General features: G+C 34.4%; 1 protein-coding gene across 1 annotated transcript; it reads left to right on the plus strand.

Moving 5' to 3' along the window:
* Positions 1-6,742: 6,742 nt before the first annotated feature.
* On the plus strand, positions 6,743-10,831 carry LOC127108485 (RHOMBOID-like protein 1). Its single transcript, XM_051045959.1, has 6 exons — positions 6,743-7,225; positions 8,696-8,859; positions 9,335-9,498; positions 9,585-9,844; positions 10,071-10,197; positions 10,394-10,831. The coding sequence occupies exons 1-6, from the start codon at positions 6,930-6,932 to the stop codon at positions 10,514-10,516; spliced, it is 1,134 nt and encodes a 377-aa protein (XP_050901916.1). The 5' UTR covers positions 6,743-6,929; the 3' UTR covers positions 10,517-10,831.
* The last annotated feature ends 10,276 nt before the right edge of the window (positions 10,832-21,107 follow it).

The following is a 21,107-nucleotide window of genomic DNA, read 5'->3' on the forward strand; positions in this document are numbered from 1 at the left end:
ATCAAAAATTGTTGTTTCTACCTCTATACCGTTAGAGCTTCTGCACATTAATTTGTTTGGGCCAGTGAAAACTGCCTTTATCAATGGTAAGAAGTATGGGTTATTCATCGTTGATGACTATAGTCATTAGACATGGGTAAAGTTCTTGAAACAAAAGGATGGTTCATATTATGTGTTATCTACCTTCTTCTCACAACTGCAAACAGAAATGGATTGCAAAATAGTCAGAGTTAGAAGTGATCATGGTGGAGAATTTGAAAATAATAATTTTGAAAATATTTTTGATGCAAATGGAATTTCACATGATTTCTCCTGTCCTAGAACTCCACAGCAAAATGGGATTGTAGAAAGGAAGAATAAGACTTTGCAAGAAATGACTCACACCATGATCCAAGAAACTAAAATGGCTAAGCATTTCTGGGCAGATGCAGTTAACATAACCTGTTATATTCAGAACAAGATTTCTATTAGACCTATTATGGGTAACACTCATTATGTATTATGGAAGAACATAAAGCCCAATGCTTTGGTAAGATCCCTTTCATGTTATACCTAGTGCTTTGACAGGTTCTTGCTTTCTTTTCTTACCATGTTAGACCTAGTGCTTCAGTAAGATTCATGTCATGTTAGACCTAGTGCTTTGACAGATTCCTGTTTTCCTTACTTATCATGACAGTCTCCATGCGTTGGTAATCCTTTTCTTTCTGGTTTAAACACCTCCCCTCAATCATTATCTTTTTCTCAATCTTTATCCTCCGAACTATGAAGCTCTGACTTCCTTATTGCACTATAAGGATACGTAGTTACGAGGATGTGAATCCTTGGCGAGCACTTTCCTTTCTTTTCTTTGTACTCCCTGGTTTCACGAACTACGAGGCTCTGACTTTCTCATTGCACAATGAGAATACGTAGGCATGAGGGTCACAATCCTCCTCAAACACTCTTTTCCTAACCTCTTTCTTTTCTGCAGGCACATGAAGATTATGACACCCATCCAAGCAAGAGCATTCAAAACGGCTCTCATGGAGTATCATGGATGTGAGGGGTGTTAATACATTCCTCTTGCATAACCGAATTACGTACCCATTTATTTGTTTCCTTTGGATTTTATCGATATTTTCCCTTCCCTCTTTTGGGATAAATAAAGTTTGGTGGCGACTTTGTTGTACCTTCGAGTGTGTGATATGTTCGATGCATATATATTTGTCAGCTAGCTTGAGATACCGATCATCAGTGGGCTGATATATTTACCAAACCTCTTACTATTAAAAGATTTGATTTTATCAAAAATAATATGAACATGCATTTTGTTAAAGATTAATGTTTACTTCTGAATGGAGGATCAGAGTTTGATGATGATTAGAAGCTAATGTGATCATAAGCTTTGAACTAGCTTCTGATGAATAGTAGCATCTGATACAACTCAGTCTCTGATGCTCAGAATTTGATTACTTGCCTCTGAAACCATATAAGTGTAAATATTTATTTTTGACACTTGTCGACTTATGTGTCATGAATTAAAAGTATTTTTTGACACTTGGTTTCTTAGTTGTTGGATAATAACTTATGGTTAATGATGTAAGTATTTTGAATACTATTTTTCACCTCCTATTTATCATCATCATATGTTATATCTAATTCCATTTATGCCTTAATTTGTCTTCTCTGTTTTTTTTTTGAGTTATTAGACTATGAACCAGTTAGTTCTTTGAATAAGAATATTTTCTAGTTCAGAAGGTCCTAAGCCAGAATTCCTCTAAGACATTTTTCTCTTCTAATTTTTGAGTTATATTAATGGACTTAACCGATCATTTTTGTTTAAGCAAAGAAGTGTGACATATGTCATACATATTCCTTCTTATGATAAAAATGTTTGTGTTACCTTTGGAAATTATTTTCTTAGATAAAATTAAATCTTGTTTTGATTCCCCTAAATTGTTTCTGTTATGGTTATGTGATTAAAATTCCTTTTAAACTCTCTATATTTATCTTAACACATACAAAATTGGTTGAAATGGTTGAAAACTTCTCTAAAATATTCTTATTGATGGCTTGACAAATGGATGTTAGTAACAAAAGAATCGTATATAAATGCAAAGGCAAAGGAATATTATTATTATTATTAATCAAGAAGATGGTACTATTCTGCATTATTCTGATAAGAAAACAAATGCATTACAATGACTACAACTCTCAAACTACACTATGATGAAAATCACGGCTTCTGAGGTAAACATCTGAATCATAGTCATCAGTTGGACCCTTATTCTTCTTTAGTTTGTTCATCTTGGAGACTGAAGTTCTCCCCACCAAAGAAGCTCCTACAGATGAACCAATTTGTGACTTTGAACCTTCAGACTTAGTGAGCTTATCATTCTTGTGTTTCCTTCCCTTAGCATTCATAACTGCCTTGCCACACTCTTTGGAAGAGCTCTCCTTGGAATTCTTAGATGACTTGCTCATATTATCAGATTATTAAAAGAGAGATGAAAATGAATGTGACTTTGCTGGTAATGGAAGATAGCTTGTATAGAGAGTTTAGGTTAAAGAAAAATCAATGTTGATTATTGTGCACCAAGAATATAGGAGAGAGATGTGACTTTGGTCTTCAAACATATCTTCCCATCTTTGACTGCTTTATTTCTATCAATTGCTTCGTGATAAGAAATTGTTTTGACCATCTTAGGTATTGAAGAGTTGTTTTCCAACAATTATAGCCAGTTTTCAATCACTTTCTCGAAATATTTTTTAAAATAATTTTTGAAAAGGGGGGAAATCAAATATGATTTTAAATAATTTGTATCCATATTTGATAAAATACCAAACATTTTTATATCTGTGTATTTTCTTATCAGATTTTTCTTCAGAGTCTTTTCTATTTTCTTAATCTATTTTTGTTGATGACAAAAAGGGGAGTAGATATAGAAGTATTTAAGCACCTGAAATCTGACAGTTATTATTCTTGCTTAAATTCTGAAGAATTATCATTGTGCTTTGAATTTTTAAGTTTAATTAACTTGGATAGAACGTAGGGGGAACTTACAAACCTCACCCTATAAACTATTAGACTTAGGGGGAGCTTATAAACCTCAAACCCTGAAGTCATATTGTTAATTAAATCATCAACCATTGTTCTTAAATGCGTATGTTTGTCATCATCAAAAAGGGGAGATTGTTGGAACAAAATTGGTTTGTCCGATATCCCTTATGTTTTGATGATAACAAAGTATTTAAAGAACAATTAGGTATACTAATATTTGTTCAAATCTATGGGGTCATAGACTAAAATTTCATGAATAATCCAAGTATTAGTTATAAATATGAACATCTAAAGAGAAGCTTCAAGACCAAAATCTGATGGATCAGAAGCTGAAGACCAGACTATAAAGAAGTTAACTTGTGAAGAGGTCAACGTCTGAAGGTCAGAGTCTGAAAAAGGCATCCTCTAAAGACCAGACTTTGAAGAAGCCTACTTATGATGATCAGAACTTGAGTAAGTCAAAGCGCAAAGACCAATATGACTCTGATGGGTCACTATCAACCTCTGAGTCTACTTTGTCACGTGAAAACCTAAGCTATATTTTCTTCATAGAATTAGTTGAGATGCAATAGACAATTCCTCTTGCAGCAAATAAATTTCAAACAAGCTTTCAACGTCAATAACCATTTTAAGAAAAGATGTCAACATCTTTATTCAAGCTTTTCAATGACTCTATTGTGTTTGATCTTCAATGATATATTTCCTTCTATATTTAAGGAGCTGAAGACTTGAAGAAAAATATATAAGTTGACACAAAAAGAGAAGTTACTCTGTCAAAAACAAAAGCACAAGCTAAACTTAGGATTTATTATCCTTGTATATCTTAGAAATTCCTAAGTCTTAAAAGAGTTTATTTGCATTGCATTCTTTCTATACCTCTGATTGTATATCAAGTGTATTACCCCAACTACCATTTATCTGTTAGGTAGATTGTTAGAAGTCTCCTGCTAAGTGTTTGAGCATTTGGAGTCTCTTACTTGTGTGCTTGAGCATTGTAAGTCTCTTGCTTGGTGCTTGAGCATAAAAGTCGCTTACTTTAGTGTTTGAGCATTGAAAGTCTCTTGCTTGTGGGCTTGAGCAAATTGTAATCTTGTGTGATTATAGTGAAAATCTCTTGTAAGTACAAGGAGTCTAGATTACTTTCATGTTGTGAGAGGAACTAAGATAACTTTGTGTGTTGTTATTCTTTCTTGCAATTCATATTTGATGTCTACCTCTGATTGATTCAGATACTATACTTTGTGTTTAGAATCTGACCAAGAGTTTAAAAAGAAAGAAATAGTCAACACAGTTTAACTCATCCCCCTTCCTGTATTTTTTCTCACCTTCAAAGAATACTATCATTACCATTTTGAGCTCAAGTATCATTTTATCATATTGCCGACACTTTTTTTAAAAAAGTTGTTGAGAGGGAGAGAAAATGTTTTATATTTTCATTTTATAAGTATAATATTAGATTTTATCAATAATACCTCTAATTTTTCTGTATATTTATTTTTCTTCCATTTAATAGATATGCAAAGTAGTTTTATATTATCATTCAACATATTTCCTTGTATTACTTTGTAATTTGGAATAATAAATTATTTAATAAATATATTATTTATTACCGAGTATAATAGATTATAGATATCATCCATTAAATTAAATGTTTGTAATAAATTATTCTAATTAGTTTATAAAAATGTATGTTGTTAATTTTTATAATAAATTATGTTTAGAAAGTCGATATATGTGTTGTTTATTAGCTAAAATAATGCGTTTAAACATTCTATATGTGTATAAGTATCAAGTCTTATGACTAAGAGTTACCTTAAAAAAGAATGTGTTAAGATTTTATTTTTTTATTAAACTTTAACAGTTTGATAGTATAGGTTTAATATTTACATAGGAGAGACTAAGGGTCTTTTTGTTTTAGCTTTTGAAAATGAATTTTATAATTTTTTTTATAAATATTATAATTTATTTTTTAAAATTGAAAATTAAATTTTTACATTTTATAACATAAGATTCTTCCTCTCCTTCCACTTTCTTTCATTTTCCCTCAATCTCCTTCAATTTTGTGTTCTTTATCCATGTTTGAATACATTCACAAGAGAAATGTTGATTTAATTTTTTTCCAGCAGTGCAGCCTCCGACAAAGATTCGACTTTGGAATATAGAATCGTTCGAACGTCTTAATCGGACGTTGAACTGTTAGTTAGATGGAGAAATTGCAGAGGATGAAAGGATTAGAAAAATTCAATGATTTGAGTCCGCGTTCAATCAAAATGGAGAAGTGTGTGTATGGATGGATATTAAGACTGACAAAGACGTTCACATGATGATGTATAATATGTTCAAAATTGTTTTGATGGTTGTAGTCGCTTAGTTATAGTAATGATATTTTATTTGTTGTAGTCTATTGTTTATGTGTTGAATATGTTGTATTTGTTTGTGATGATATTTCCTCACAAAGTTATCATATGAAATAAATGTTGTTTTTAATATAAAGCAAAAGAGGTACAATTAAAATATTCTTGTTGTGCTTGTTCCAACACTGGGACAATTAGTACCATTGTGACGGGGTTGACGACATGAACTACATAATCGAACCATTTTGTTCGTCGTATCCATTTTGCTTCGAATACGGGTGCTGCTTGGACGACCATTTTTCTTTCTTTGCATTACTTCATTGTGTCAGAGAATGTCCCCTTGATATTCAGGCCAGTAATCCTCTTTTGCTACCACTAAAAAGCTAATTTTGTAAACATTGGAAAAACTTATGATTTTGTAAACGTTGGATAGTAAGTAGGACGGATCCCTTCGAACCTTTGAACATGCCGCAATGACATAGGAGCAGGCATACGAAAGACTGGAACTTTTCGCAATCGCACCAACCTCTATCTAGTTTCACTCTATATTGTCTCATCGACATGTCTTCATTGTGATCCATGGACTCAACAACACTGTACCAAACACGTCAGAAAATCGTGGGAGACTTCAAAGACAGACTAACGCACCTGAATGTGGAACAGGGAGGCGTTTCAATCAGACATGTCATTGAATTTCTTGTCAATTTTATGTAATTTTTTATTATAATATAATTTTTATCTTCAGTATTTTATTTAATTAATTATAAATTTAACATTTAAAATTAAAAAAAAAAGTGAATGGAGCATGCAGTACATGCATTGACGCATACACTATGTAATATATGCATGCGTCACATGCATTGATGCATACACTATATAATGTATGCATGCGTCAATGCATGTGGCACCAAGGCATGCATGCGTCAATGCATGTGGCGCCTACATGCATTAGTTTTGCATGCATTCGTCATGGTTCTGGGCGTCTCTTATGCACCTTAGTTGGATGCACCAGTAGAAAAAAGTAGTTATTTTGATATATTTTTTTAAAATTTAATTATTTTAGAATTTTATTTAAAAATATTAATTATTTAAAAAAAATCTTTTATATTTATCTTTTAAAATAAAATAAAAAACTCAAACCTCAATTCAAATCAATAAAAAAGAGTATTTTTATCAAATAAAAAAAATTCAAATCAATAAAAAAATATTATTTTCTATCAAGGCGATTTAGACATGTATTCACGTATACGAAATTCTCTAAAATAAAAACTAATTCATTAAAAAGATTTAATAAAATAAATATTAGTGTAATAATAATAAAAAAGGGTTAAAAAATTGTAATAAAAAAATGAGTGTCCCAATGGTGCAAGTAAAGTTGGTAATCTAAAAAACCAAACTTCTTTTGACTCCTTCATCTTCTTCTTCTTCTTCTGACTTCATCTCCCAATTTTCAATTTCCAAACCCATTCATCAAATCAAATTCAACCCACAAGAAAAAACCACAATTTCCTCTTCCTCTACACCCCCTCTTCTCCATGGCACCTCCATTACAGATCCTTTCAAGGAACAACAGCAACAACAACGTGGTTCACCCAATTTCAATACCAGTTCAAAACCAACACTACAATGGTGTTAGGGAGGTTAAGCATTATAAGAAATGGTTTCCTTGGTTGATACCGTTCTTTGTGGTTGCTAACGTCGTCGTTTTTGTTGTCACTATGTATGTTAATAATTGTCCTAGTAATTCGGTTTCTTGTATTGCTCGGTTCCTCCGTCGGTTCTCGTTTCAGCCTCTTAAAGAAAATCCCCTACTTGGTCCTTCTTCGTTGACGTTAGTTTTCTTTTTTGTTTGATTTTTATGTTTTATGTTTTATGTTTTTATCATATTGGAATTCATGAAAATTTACCTTTTCTTTTGTTAGGATTAATAGTGAATTGGGTAATTGTAAAATGGATTATTCTCATAGGAAGATTAGCAACCGTTAAGCGGTAGTAGAAACTTCATATATGTAACATGGTACCAGAAATACGACAGTGACACGTCGACACCATCAATAGTTTGAAAAAACGAAAGATAACCACAAAGGGTCAATGTCGTTTTCGGACACGGACACACCTTAATAAGAGGTGATGGTGCTACATAGAGCTCGACAATAAAGAGAGGGGGTTAGTTTCTGTAAGCATGGTAGACTATTGTTTGATTTCTCAGCATGGTTTTGAGTTGTTGTATAGTAGTTTGGTTGAATATTTATGCCTTGATATGTGGTAACCGTCTTGTGTGTTGAGAATCTTTAGGTGTAGCATAGATTGCGGGTGACTGTTGATTAGTTTAACACGTATGTGGCTCCTCAATTGAGCTGCACTCAAGGGTTGGGGCACAGCATAGACTGCGGGTGACTGTTGATCAGGTTAACACGTATGTGGCTCCTCGATTTAGATACACTCAAGGGTTGGGTCTCTAGGTCCAAACGTATAGTAGTTTGGTTGAATACTTATGCCTGGAAATGTGGTAACCGTCTCGTGTGTTGAGAATCTTTAGGTGCAGCGTAGATTGCGTGTGACTGTTGATCAGGTTAACACGTATGTGGCTACTCGATTGAGCTGCACAGAAAGGTTGGGTCTCTAGGTCCAGTCCAGAATAGGTTTTAATTCCCATTTGCAAGGGCAAGAAAGACCCAACCCAACCCTGTGTGAGTCATTTGGGTTCAAGTTTGACCATGAACCACGGTAAAATAGGGACAAAGTGACTCATTTTGGAGCATGATATCGAGAAAGGGAGATGTTAGAGTTAACCTTTTAGTTCTGTGATATTTGTTATTTAGTATGAAGTGTTGCTAAATAAAGGCTATAGCCGCATATAGCACTATAGCGTAGCGGAATGTTAACAAACCACTATATGTAATATACTGCTGGTCCGTGTTAGAATTACTTCCTATGTAGTTCTTATTCCATAAACTAAAATATTAGACGGACTAGTTGGAGCGTAGGTCAACGTTATTGAGACGAAAAAGCAAAACAATGTTGAACAGAAAATTAAGGATTAAGTCTGGCATAGACCAATATTATGGAGACTAAACCAAAACAGCTTGTGATGGAAGCTAACTTTCCTATATTTTAAGGATTAAGAGCGGTGAGGTTATTTTTTCAAGGATTATAGTGGAGGTGTATATGTGGAAGAAAAAGTTATTCAAACCTTATGGATATTTTTCTTAAGAATGGATTTTAATATCTGATAGAAATTTTGAATTTTGAATTGATTTTTATTGTGATTAAACACCTGAAGATTGGTTATGTTTCTTAGGCTACAGAAGATGGGGGCTCTTGATGTGAACAAAGTGGTTCACATGCACCAGGGTTGGCGTCTCATCACTTGTATGTGGCTACATGGTGGAGTTTTCCATCTATTGGCAAATATGTTGGGTATTCTATTCATTGGAATTCGGCTTGAGCAAGAATTTGGGTTTGGTATGTGTGACATATTCTGCATTACTCTTTTGTAGGACTGTTAAATATATTTTTTGATTCTAAGTAAGCTTTTAGTCCCTATTAGTACACCAAACTTTGGTCTTAGTCTATATATAAATTTGACCTTTTCTTTTTGTTCCTTATGTGCGAAAAATGAGCAATTCTGATTCCTGCTATTATCATGGATCCGTTAAATGCCGACCTTTCAATTGGATTTCTAACTCATAGTTGAGACATGTCAGGATTTAACAAATCTATGGATGATAACGCGACCAAAATTGCTTGGAATCTTCATAGGAATTAGAAAAATTTTAACACTAAAAGAGATCCGATTTGAAGTATAATATGAGCTTTACTGTTAATTATTGGTAAAAAGATCAAAATGACACCAAAGTTTACTCCTTTAACTTTATCTTTGGAGATGTATGATTTTCTTAAGATTCTCATTACTAACTTATTTATGAATTTGCTACAGTGCTTATTGGACTGCTATTTGTCATATCTGGATTTGGAGGCAGTTTGCTTAGTGCTCTTTTCATTCAGTTAAACATTTCTGTCGGTGCTTCTGGTGCGCTCTTTGGGTTGCTAGGAGGAATGCTATCAGAGCTCATCACTAATTGGTCTATGTATGATAATAAGGTGCATATTAAAGTTTCTTAATTTGCTCTGTGATTGTGCACTTAAAAGAAAACTACTGATAATCAAAATTTTGTTTTCATGTTCAGTTTGCAGCATTTTTCACACTTGTGATCATCATTGTTATCAATCTTGCAATCGGAATTCTCCCGCACGTGGACAACTTTGCTCATATTGGAGGCTTTCTTACAGGATTTCTTCTCGGCTTTGTGTTTCTGATACGTCCTCAGTTTGGATGGGTTAACCAACGATATGCTCGTGTAGACTATTCTCCAACACGTGCTAAGCCTAAATTCAAGAAATATCAGTGCATATTATGGGTCATCTCCTTGATCATTTTAATTGTTGGGTAAGATCTGAACCTCGAGGTATCATTTTCTTGATATCAAGTTGCTCTCGCTTAAGTATATATGTAAGGGGATACTTGAGCACGATAAACCCTGTTCACAAACTAACATGAGTCTTGATCTTCCCAATCTCCTTGAGAATGAAAAATCTTGATCTAACGCATGAAATTCTGTTCTCTGCATGAGTAAATTAGAACTTCTGTCTGTTAATTTGTCTCGATATCACAGGCTTTCTGTTGGACTGGTTGCACTGCTCCGAGGCGTTGATGCAAATGATCACTGCTCCTGGTGCCATTATTTGTCCTGTGTTCCAACTTCAAAATGGAGCTGTCATACAGAGGCAGCTTATTGTTTGGTAAGCATTTTACCTGAAAGTGTCCTCATCTTTTGTTATAGAAATAGCTTATACACAAGCATTCATATGATAAACACTTATGCTATAACTTATAAGTGCTTAATTAATCTTCTTATCCAAACATAACCTATACAATGTGGCTGTAGTTTTTTTTTTGGTCTGTATATTCATTTTGTTGAAATACCATAAAATGCAGTCAAACCAGCTTGGCAACCAGCTGAATGTAACATGCTCGAGCAATGGTAAATCCAGTACGTACCTGATACCAGATCCAACCAGTTCGCAGATCCAACAATTGTGTACTCAAATTTGTAATTGAGTTTTGACCAAAAGGGATTATGACAATTATAAGGAGATTATCAGATGTTGATATTAGGGTTTCTGGCTCACATGAAGCACTATAGTGCTATGATGTTGTTTATACCTTTTGCTTTATTCATAATGCTGGATTAAAAAAAGATTAATTTTACCTTAGCAGATTTGTTTATTTTGTGTAAATAATACTTTGGCTGATACCTATTTTGTGACAGGATCAGAACTACACTCACAGATTGTTTGTATCATAAAAGAGATTTTAAGAAACTGTGTTCTAATTGTTTTGATATGAATACAGATGACTAGGTTTTGATTCCAATGTGAAGTTATCCGACTTGAATATGTAGAACACTGAATGACAATGTCGAGATTGTTTGATTGAACATTTTTTTTATGGTTATTTGAGTTTGAATGTAAGTTTTTAGGTGGTATTTGTCATTCCAGCTAAAAACAATACTACTATTTTTTGGTGAAGATTTTCTTTCATTTTAATCTTGTTTACACCGGCCAACGTAATTCTCTACTGTGTCATCGACACTAGTTTAGTAAGTGCTAGAAGATATTATACCATTGTCCAAAAATAAAATGGGTACATCTTTTGTTTTAAAAACCCGACCGACCGAATTTGTTGGTTAAATTGGAGGGGTTATCAGTTTGGAGGGGTTATCAACCATGGTGAAAAGTGGTTTAAAAATAAATAAAAAATAAAAACGTAGGTGCTAGGATTCAAACGTATGATCAGGTGCCACTTTTCACCACTGTTGTGAAATGTTTTTTCGTAAATACCGAAAAAAAATTATTATCGCAATTAACATGAAGACCGTTGTAAAATGAGTGTTACGAAATGTCTATTTTGTAGTAGTGTTAGTTGCATTTCATGTTCTCGTGGTCAGCTCTCTATGAAGGGTCTCTATTGTGTACACTCATTTGCTTGTGCTGACCCAAAATCTATATGATCTTTCCCAATTTGGTATCAGTTCATCCTCTTTAGCACTCTGTCAATCAATGTTAACTTTACGAAGGACAAGATACCAGAGGTTCAAATCATTGGGCTTAACTTTTTGTTGTATATGGTTATTGTGGCTTGTTGGACGGTGGCATCGACGAGGGCAACAAAACATCTCTTTGCATCTAGGAACCAACTCTTTCGGGATCGCTTATGAGTTTTCCTCTCCATGAAGGGGATGCATCATTCTTTAGAAAGTTGTCCAACTTCTACAAAGATAACGACTTCATTGTCATATGTTAGCCTGGAAATGAGTTTCTCGATTGTATAATCTGTTTTGGTCTGACATGTTTATAGGATATGTTATAGTTCTTCTGCCCAGATTCTCTTTGAACCTTCAAGTCTTTTTCGCACTCCTCTTAGTAGGACCATATTGGCAGCAGTCGCTTCACCTGTAATTTGAGGGTGCCCCACTGACCTGAAGTGATGCTTGACTCCCAAGTCATGAAAGAGCTTTTACAAAAAAAAAAATTGTGAACTTGGTTCCATTGTTTATGATCATAAATTATGGAATTATGTACCAGGATAGTATACTCTTTTTGAAGAACTTTTGAATATTGGCGGTTGTGATTTTTGCTAAGGATTCAACCTCAATCCACAACAACTATAAGGAACTTAAATTGAATTGGAAAAAGTAGGAAAGGTCCCAATATATCCATGTCCCATTGGGAAAACGACCATGTAGCAGTTAGACTGTTGAGTTAAGCGGGAGGTGTTATGTGAATGTCTATGTGTTTCTGGAACCTTTCAATCTTCATCATATATTATTTGGTGTCATGGACCATGGAAGACTAATAATATCATATACTCTAAGAATTTTCTTAGCCAATGCATGTCTTCCAAAATGTTAGCTGAATATACCCTTATGGACTTTGGCGATGGTGTATGTGGCTTATTCATGCTCTAAACATTTTAGAAGGGAGGGGGAGACCTATCACATATATAATTTCCCTGTATAATAGAGTATAAACATGCTTTTCTTTTAACAAGACCGACCTCTATGGGGTATGATGCTAGGATGGAGTGCTTAATGTAAATCATGATCGAAGTGATCCATGATAGTTCAGATGTTCATGTTAGCACGTCAGTTACAAAGACTGGTATGGAGAGGCTTGGCCTTTTGAGTGTCTCCATGATGTAATAGTGACTGATATAAGCAAATATTGTGTTTGTTAACTTTAATAACATGTGTACCCTTGTGTTCTACTATCTTGGTACATGTGTGATATCGTATGCATTGAATGAAATGCGCTTTTGCTCTACCATAAACATATAATTTTGTAACGATGGATCTCTGGCTTGTGGATCTCCTTGACCTATGGGACCACTAGTTGAGAAATTAGCTTGTGAATCTCTTTGCCTTGTGGATCTCCTTCCCCCATTTCTGGTACCACTCTAGCCATACAAGCCTCATACTCAACTTAGTTGTTGGTGGTGGAGAAATCACAACGTAGAAAGAATTTTTCTACAAGCCCTTTATCGCTCTTGAGGATGAGGTTAACCCTGCTTGTTTTGTTGTTTGATGAATCATCGATTAAAATGGTCCATTTCGTGTAAGGTTTGACTGTGCCCAGGTCGCCCGATGATTATGTTGTATGAGGATGGAGCATCTATGATGAGATATCCAACTTTTACCATTTTGGCATTCTCATTCAATCTAAACATTTTCTTGAGAGTAATATAACGTTTCATTTGTACTTGTTCATGAGAAAAATCGACTAAGGAACCTCTGAATGACTAGAGATTATCTTTATCTAATTTCAATCGCTTAAAGGCATCCTTATACATAATGTTAGTTGAACTTCCCAAATATATTATTACCCATTTGATTTCCTAGTTTAAAAGTTGCACCTTTATCATCATTAGGTCATTTTCATGAGAGAGGACCCCACAACTCTTTATCTTTTGTGGGCTCGGGGATTCTAGTTTGCCTCACCCTGAGACCTATACTAGCCTCCTACTTATTGGGAGCTTCCTGTAACACACTTTTTCAAGTGGATTTCTTAAATAAGCCACTCAGTATCCCTTTTGAGATGGTGGTAGTCGTCATTATGATGACAATTCACCTTGTGGTGTTTTCACCACCTATTGTGCTCGGGTCCCATGATCTTCGACTTGGAATCCCATAAAGTCATGATGTCGTGGGTGTGGAGAACTTCATGCCATATATACTCTCGATGAGTGTTAATAAATGTGAGGTTATCCACGGGTCTCCCATTGTGTTTAAGAGTCACCTTGTCCACAACGGACGAAGTGTAGTGGCTCCTACGTTGTGTTTGCGACGAATCTGACCCGCCAACGACACACTTTTTGACACCCATGGCTTAATTTTATGCATTGCTCTCCCTCATTAAAAATAACAGTTAACTTGAATCATAATTTCACCCATGGAGATGTCAGCTTTTGTGCGAGAAACTCGTTGAAGTGTTCGACCTTCAAACCATTATAGGAAGCTCATAGGAGCACCTCATGATTTGGATATATATTACCTTTACAGTTGTAACACCCTAATCTCGAAACTTAAATAACAAGCATTACACGCTGATTAAAGTGTTACCAACTTCAAAACATCTTAACTTTTTTCAAGTAGCATCGAAAAATCAAATTAAAAAACTCAACCAAATTATGTTTGTTCTCAACTTCAAAATAACGTCATAAAAACTCCTAAAAACATTAATTCAAATTCAAAAATTAAAACAAACGTCACAACCCTGAAGTTACATGATCAGAGCATAACCACTAACTAAAAAACGAAACTAAATGGAAATAACTTCAAAGTCTATCTTCCACTGACATCAGTAACTTCTAATCTTGATTATCTGTAAGATGTTCATGATGGACAATATCAAAGCAAAGAGGGTGAGAATTCACATCAATAAATTAAAGACATCTGCAAGGTAAAATTCAAACATCAACAAGTTTAACAACCATCACACAACATTATTCTCACACCCAATTCATTAACATACACAACAATTACATATTCATCATTTGATTATGTAACGAGACTCTCAATTTCAACTAGACTCATATGCATGTGGTACCATACTATCATCAATTGGTTCACTCAAGAACCGGGTTCAGCATGCTCGAACCCCGAATCCATCCTGCCCGGGTTCAGGACGAGTCACCAATCCACCTGCTCGGATTGTAACTTTTCTCTTTCATCAACAACAATGACATAATGAATGTATGTCACAACATGTCAATGCAGCAACAACATAATGTTTAAAGTCCCCTCTTGACAATAAACAAAATATGAATTGACCCGACGATAATAGTTCCCCTTTCGGACTATCATCCCATAACAACATAATCACAATCCAACAACATAAATCATGCGCATACAACGTGATATCATCATCAATTCACAACAAGTAATACAACATCATCACCGATTATGCACATATCCTGTAACACCCAGAATATTGTTAGATTAATTTAAATATTATTTTAATATGATTATTTGAAGGTAAAATGAATTATTAAATAATATTGGGAATTATTATTATTATTATAGATGTTATTTATTTTAATAATAATTAAATAAATAAAATAAATGGAATATGAAGAGTGGAAGGGTAAAAGTGGAAATGGATAAAAGAGGCCAAGGTGAGAACTCAGAGTGTTTTCACGTATTTTTGCCTCAGAGTCAGAGAAAGGGAGAAACGCTGAAGAGAAAGAGAAGGAAGAGGAAAAGGCCAAAGATTGCTCAGAACTTCCTTCAATCCAAAGAGGTAAGGGGTCTGAACCTTATTAAACGATAATATGCGAGCAAATTCATGATATATGTTGGATTGTTGATGGATTTTGGGGATTTTAGGGAGATTGGGAAAGTTTGGGGTTTTGATGGAAATTCTCCGATCTGTGAGTTTTGTTGAGTTATATGCTTAGAAGCCCGCGCGTCCACTGTTTCCGCACTTAAAATCTTATTTATGCACATAACAGCCAAATGACGTTCGCCATTAGCCTAATGGCGTTCGCCATTTGGGCTTTTTTTCCAGAATAAGAGCGTTTAACGCTAATGGCGTTCGCCATTAGCCTAATGGCGTTCGCCATATCAGTTTGACGGACAGTTTTCCAGAATAAGAGCGTTTAACGCTAATGGCGTTCGCCATTAGCCTAATGGCGTTCGCCATATCAGTTTGACGGACAGCTTTCGCGTTTTAAACTCCCAGATGTGATATCGTTGTAATGTTGTTGTTGTTTTGTTGAGTTGTATGTCATGCTATTAATGATGATGATAACATGACTATATGATGCTGTTGTTGCTATGTTGATTATGATGTATGTTTGGTGTGCATGCATTCATGAAAGGCCGATGCCTAGTGATGAACGGACTGAGTTCCAATGATGTTGTTGACTCCGGGCTTGTGGAGAGGCTTGGTTCCTTGCGGGGAACTCGGATTCTATGGTGATGAATCTGGGAGTGGTGATCCTGTAGTTGGTCACAAAATGGGTATACCGAGTCGTGTTGAGTCATGCATGGGTGTGTGCATTGCATTTGATATGTTGTTTTGTTGATGTTCATGAGTATGTTGATTATGATGATTATGATGAGCTGTGTTGGCATATGTGAAATATATTTATGTTTATATTTCTGTCGTTATATTATTATTTAATAATGTAATTCTCACCCCTTCTGCATGTGTTTATGTTCATCTATGATGAGCAATGTGCAGATAAAGAGGAGTAGCTATTGTTGAGGTTTGAAGAATAAGTGTAGAGTTATTCTACGGAGTCGAGTCAAATGCTCTGGTCATGTGACACCGGGGTTATGGGATTCGATAGATAATTGGTTATTATTTACGTTGTTTATGATGACTAATATGTTGAGATGCTTTGTTGAGATAATGTTGAAACATTATTATGAATTGTTATATGATGAATGATAATATTTGTGTTGTTGTCCGCTGCGAAGTTTTAATAAAATAAATAATATGTTTTATGTTGTGATGCGATAAGTGTTATGTTGTAAGAAATGTAAACTCTTCTACATGTTGTACTCTGATAATTTATTTAAATATGTCGTTTGGGTAGAAGGGTGTTACATATCCAACATTCATCACATACTTCATAAATTCGATTAAAATCATGCTTAGCCATTAAATCATACCAACATCATTTAAACAGTACTTAACAGTGTATTAATAGTACTCAAAACATCCATGAAACTTGAAAATTTGAAATATGCCATTTATCATCATCAAAATAAGTATTTACGCCTACTTAAGGCTCATGGCGGGTTACCTGTCACGGGCATGGCGCCTGCCATAGACATCACAAAATAAACACGTCACCTGCACAACGACCGACTCCAAAATTGAGTTTGGGCTTCATGACGATGTCATGGCGATGACGCCCGCCATCGACCTGCAAAATGCAGAATTACATTTTCTACTACGGAGTTCACACAAGAACTCCAATTTTCCGTTCCAGGTACTCAAATCGATCAGAAAACAATAGAGAATCAACATATTAATATCAAACAACCTATATCTATCAATTAGCAAGCATAATCTTCCACTATTTACCACTTTTATCATGATTCCAAAACTTTAAAACTAACCAATGGTGAAGACATATTAACATATCAAAACAAAAATTACTCCACACATTTGTACACGAATTTCATCATGAAAAACAAATTATAACACCAATTGATTGTCAAATTTTAGATTCACATATAAACACAACAAAACATGCATAATCATACAAAACATATTAAAGGTTAATGACTCCTCAATTCTACCATTGAGCATATGCCAATTATTGAATCCATTCTCCCCTTACCTCAATTTTTAGGAAGCAATCTAAACCTAAATTGGTTTGAATGTTCTCCTCTCACTTAAAATTCAAAGTTTTCCCTTTGCTTCTAGCCTCTTTTCCAAAGTTTCTACGTACTGATAAAAAAATTCCTAAACTTAGGTTATGTTCCTAATTTATATCATAAGGGTTAATCTAGTTGAAATTACCAACTCACCTCTCACATACTAACATCATCTCTCCTTCCTCCCTTTTATTTCTCATAATTCATTATTTGACCCCAAACCTTCTACTTTCCCATTTTAATTAAATAACTCAATTAAAATACTATTATATAATTATTAAAATAGACTCTAATAATTCTACCCCACATTTACCAATCTCTAATCACTCTCCACACTCCCACTTCAAGGTCACACACCCCTAACACCAATATTAATTCAATTATCGCACATACTAATTAACTTAAAATTAAATTAAATCACGAATAAACACATAAAGTAACAACTCAAAATTTGAGGTGTTATAATAATCACCTTATTGAACTAGGCGAAATATTCTCTCAAGAACTCAGAGTACCTCTGACGAACATTGGATAAACTGGTCGTTGAAACCTTATGGCGCTTACTCGCTGAAAACTGATGGATCATTTCCTTGAGAGGTCTTGATAACTTGTCATGAACAAATGCAAGAAGGTCATGAACCACCTGGGAGTCACCTTCTTGAAGTGACAAATAAGATGTTGCGTTTCAAAGAGTAAGAAACTCCAATTATTTCCATATGAGTATTTATGGCAATGATATTTTCTTCGGGGTCATCTATTTCATCAAACTTCCCCAATGATGGCGGTTTGAAGTTTTCTGGTATGGGGCATCCTAGATCTCCTCAGAAAGAGGATGAGGATACATGACCTCCTTGTCTTTGGGCAGGTTGTCATCACAACGCCATTCTTGGAGGATCAATATGTTATTCCCCAATAGCAGCTTGCATATCTTCTAAGAAATTATTGTCACTGTTGGCTGTTATGGTGCCTTGTCGTGTCACCATGGTGAGAGAGAGGGCTAAGGAGATTGAGTGTTAAGTGAAGGTGTGACCTTATCAGTTTTACCAAAGCCTCACGGTGGCATCAATTTTACTTACAAGAAATACAATAAAGGGAACCTTGCTCACGTGAGGAGTGCAATATGATTTTAGGTAAGCTAAATTTGTAAAAAATTAATATCCTTATAACTCCAAGAGTTGATATATTTATAGGTTTAGGTCGTGGGACTATAGCATGTGAGTAGAAAGACTAATTCTTCCCATTAATTGGGATGAACAATTTCTTCCTTGGGGAATTAAAAAACACCGACCCTTTCAAGAGCATGTGGCTTGACACATATTAATGTAGTTGTCTCTTGATGGATACAAATTTGGGCTAAGTGACCATGCCCTAGGAGTGATGAGTCGGATCAGGCGACCCATGACCCGTCAGGTCTCACCTTCCTGAATCGTCATATGACCCTTTGTGATGCTTTTCAAGATAATTGAGTTGTGGAATTTCATCTTCTAGTACAATATCAAAGTAAAATGAGATTAAGATCACAATGATGTCGAATTAGTGTTCAATTATATCTTATATGAGACATATACGTCAATCTAAATCGTAAAACCCTTAATCTAATCTTAAGACATTAAAGGTTAAAATATGTTTTTGGTCCTCATAAATATTTCCGTTTTCACTTTTAGTCCCTCAAATAAATTTCCTTCAAAGAATGGTCCTCATAATATTTTCCGTCCACACTTTTGGTCCCTCTTAACTGATTCCATCTCAACTGATTGACTATAGCATGTGAGTAGAAAGACTAATTCTTCCCATTAATTGGGATGAACAATTTCTTCCTTGGGGAATTAAAAAACACCGACCCTTTCAAGAGCATGTGGCTTGACACATATTAATGTAGTTGTCTCTTGATGGATACAAATTTGGGCTAAGTGACCATGCCCTTGGAGTGATGAGTCGGATCAGGCGACCCATGACCCGTCAGGTCTCACCTTCCTGAATCGTCATATGACCCTTTGTGATGCTTTTCAAGATAATTGAGTTATGGAATTTCATATTCTAGTACAATATCAAAGTAAAATGAGATTAAGATCACAATGATGTCGAATTGGTGTTCAATTATATCTTATATGAGACATATACATCAATCTAAATCGCAAAACCCTTAATCCAATCTTAAGACATTAAATATTAAATATGTTTTTGGTCCTCATAAATATTTCCATTTTCACTTTTAGTCCCTCAAATAATTTTCCTTCAAAGAATGGTCCTCATAATATTTTTCGTCCACACTTTTGTTCCCTTTTGTCAACGTCCGTTAACAAAAGCTGATGTGACACGCCATGTAGAATTTTGTTTTGATTGGGCATACACATGACAGTGCCATCGTGACAAGATGTTAACGTGGCATGTCACATGACTAAAGTCAACATTGTTCATGGATCCAAATTTTTTTGTAGTTAATCGATAGCTAAAATCGTAGCTAATCTATAACAAATACTTTTCTCTTCACACCTTATTTTCTCTTATTTACTTTAAATCTATTGGCTAATTCTCCATCGGCTAGTTATTGTTACTATGCTCTATGTATACCCTATTATGATTTCTTTGTTTTCCTATATGGATAATCCTTTAATCTTTATATGGTCTTTAACATTGAGATTTTTCCTCTTTTTTGGTTTCAATTGATGTTAAACTTCATATTATTTCCACTTTTTCTATAAAGTGACTGACACAGAATGGTTAGCCACCGAAGAATTGGTTTAAGAATGGGATAACGAGAGATTGAATGTAGGACCTGTAAGGATTGTTTCATCGGTTGTATTTTTGTTGCTTGCCCTAGTTTTGTTTTGAATTTATAGCATGTACTTTGCCAGCAAAGACATAAATAGTCCATGTTTAGCGGCAATGTATTTTTTCGATTTCTGAAAGTTGTATGCTTATTATAAATTTATTATAAATACTATGCAATATAGATGATTTTGGAAAGTTGTGATTATTCTTTTCATAGACAACTCTTGTCTACATCCTTTTGAAATTTCACTTGTATTGTGATAACCTTTTGGTTGACTAGTATCTTCACTCCATGTCCTCAATTCATGTGACCAAACTTAATTATAGTTTTGATGTAACTTGTCGATAACAATAACCTGGAGAGTTTCCATAAAGTTTGCAATACTACTACAACTTACTTTTTATATGCAGCCAAAGTTTTAAACCATGGTCTGCAATTGCGGTTTGAGACCACTGCGTAAAGGTTTGGAGGTCTCTTCATACTTGGTACTCATGTTTGATACATTGCTAAATATCAACTAATCTATTGAACAAAGAAACATAAAAGACTTTATCAGTATAACTCATTTAACAAAATGAAGATTTTTGTGATCTTAAATAAGTTTAGTACATATGTTAAAATTACAATACAAATAGAAGTTGAACTTGTTATCCCTTCAATACATCACTAGGTGACAATACAGGTGAATCCAATTGATAAATGTTAAGTGCATGACCTACAAACCTAATCATGACATAGATCGAAGCATATGCAAATTTATTAAGCCAAAACATAACACCTTTCTCTCCCACATAAAACTCCATTGCATTCTCTGTCAAATTCATTTCCTCCCATTTCCTAGTAGCTAAAAATTGAGACTACTTCGACAATTATGTAATATACATCGTATCTTGCTCCTTTTTCGTAATTTTCCATTGGCGAGAAATGTATTTGTTACAGATTAACTACGATTTTAGCTACCGATTAGATACAAATTTTTCTGGGTC

The sequence above is a fragment of the Lathyrus oleraceus genome, chromosome 7, assembly GCF_024323335.1.
Source record: "Lathyrus oleraceus cultivar Zhongwan6 chromosome 7, CAAS_Psat_ZW6_1.0, whole genome shotgun sequence".
NCBI classification, from domain to species: Eukaryota; Viridiplantae; Streptophyta; class Magnoliopsida; order Fabales; family Fabaceae; genus Lathyrus; species Lathyrus oleraceus.

Excerpts from the sequence above, each read along its gene's own strand:
- LOC127108485 (XM_051045959.1), top strand. The coding sequence starts at position 6,930 with ATGGCACCTCCATTACAGATCCTTTCAAGGAACAACAGCAACAACAAC. Across the intron at positions 8,860-9,334 it reads TGAGCAAGAATTTGGGTTTG|TGCTTATTGGACTGCTATTT; the intron begins GTATGTGTGACA and ends AATTTGCTACAG. Across the intron at positions 9,845-10,070 it reads TTGATCATTTTAATTGTTGG|GCTTTCTGTTGGACTGGTTG; the intron begins GTAAGATCTGAA and ends TCGATATCACAG.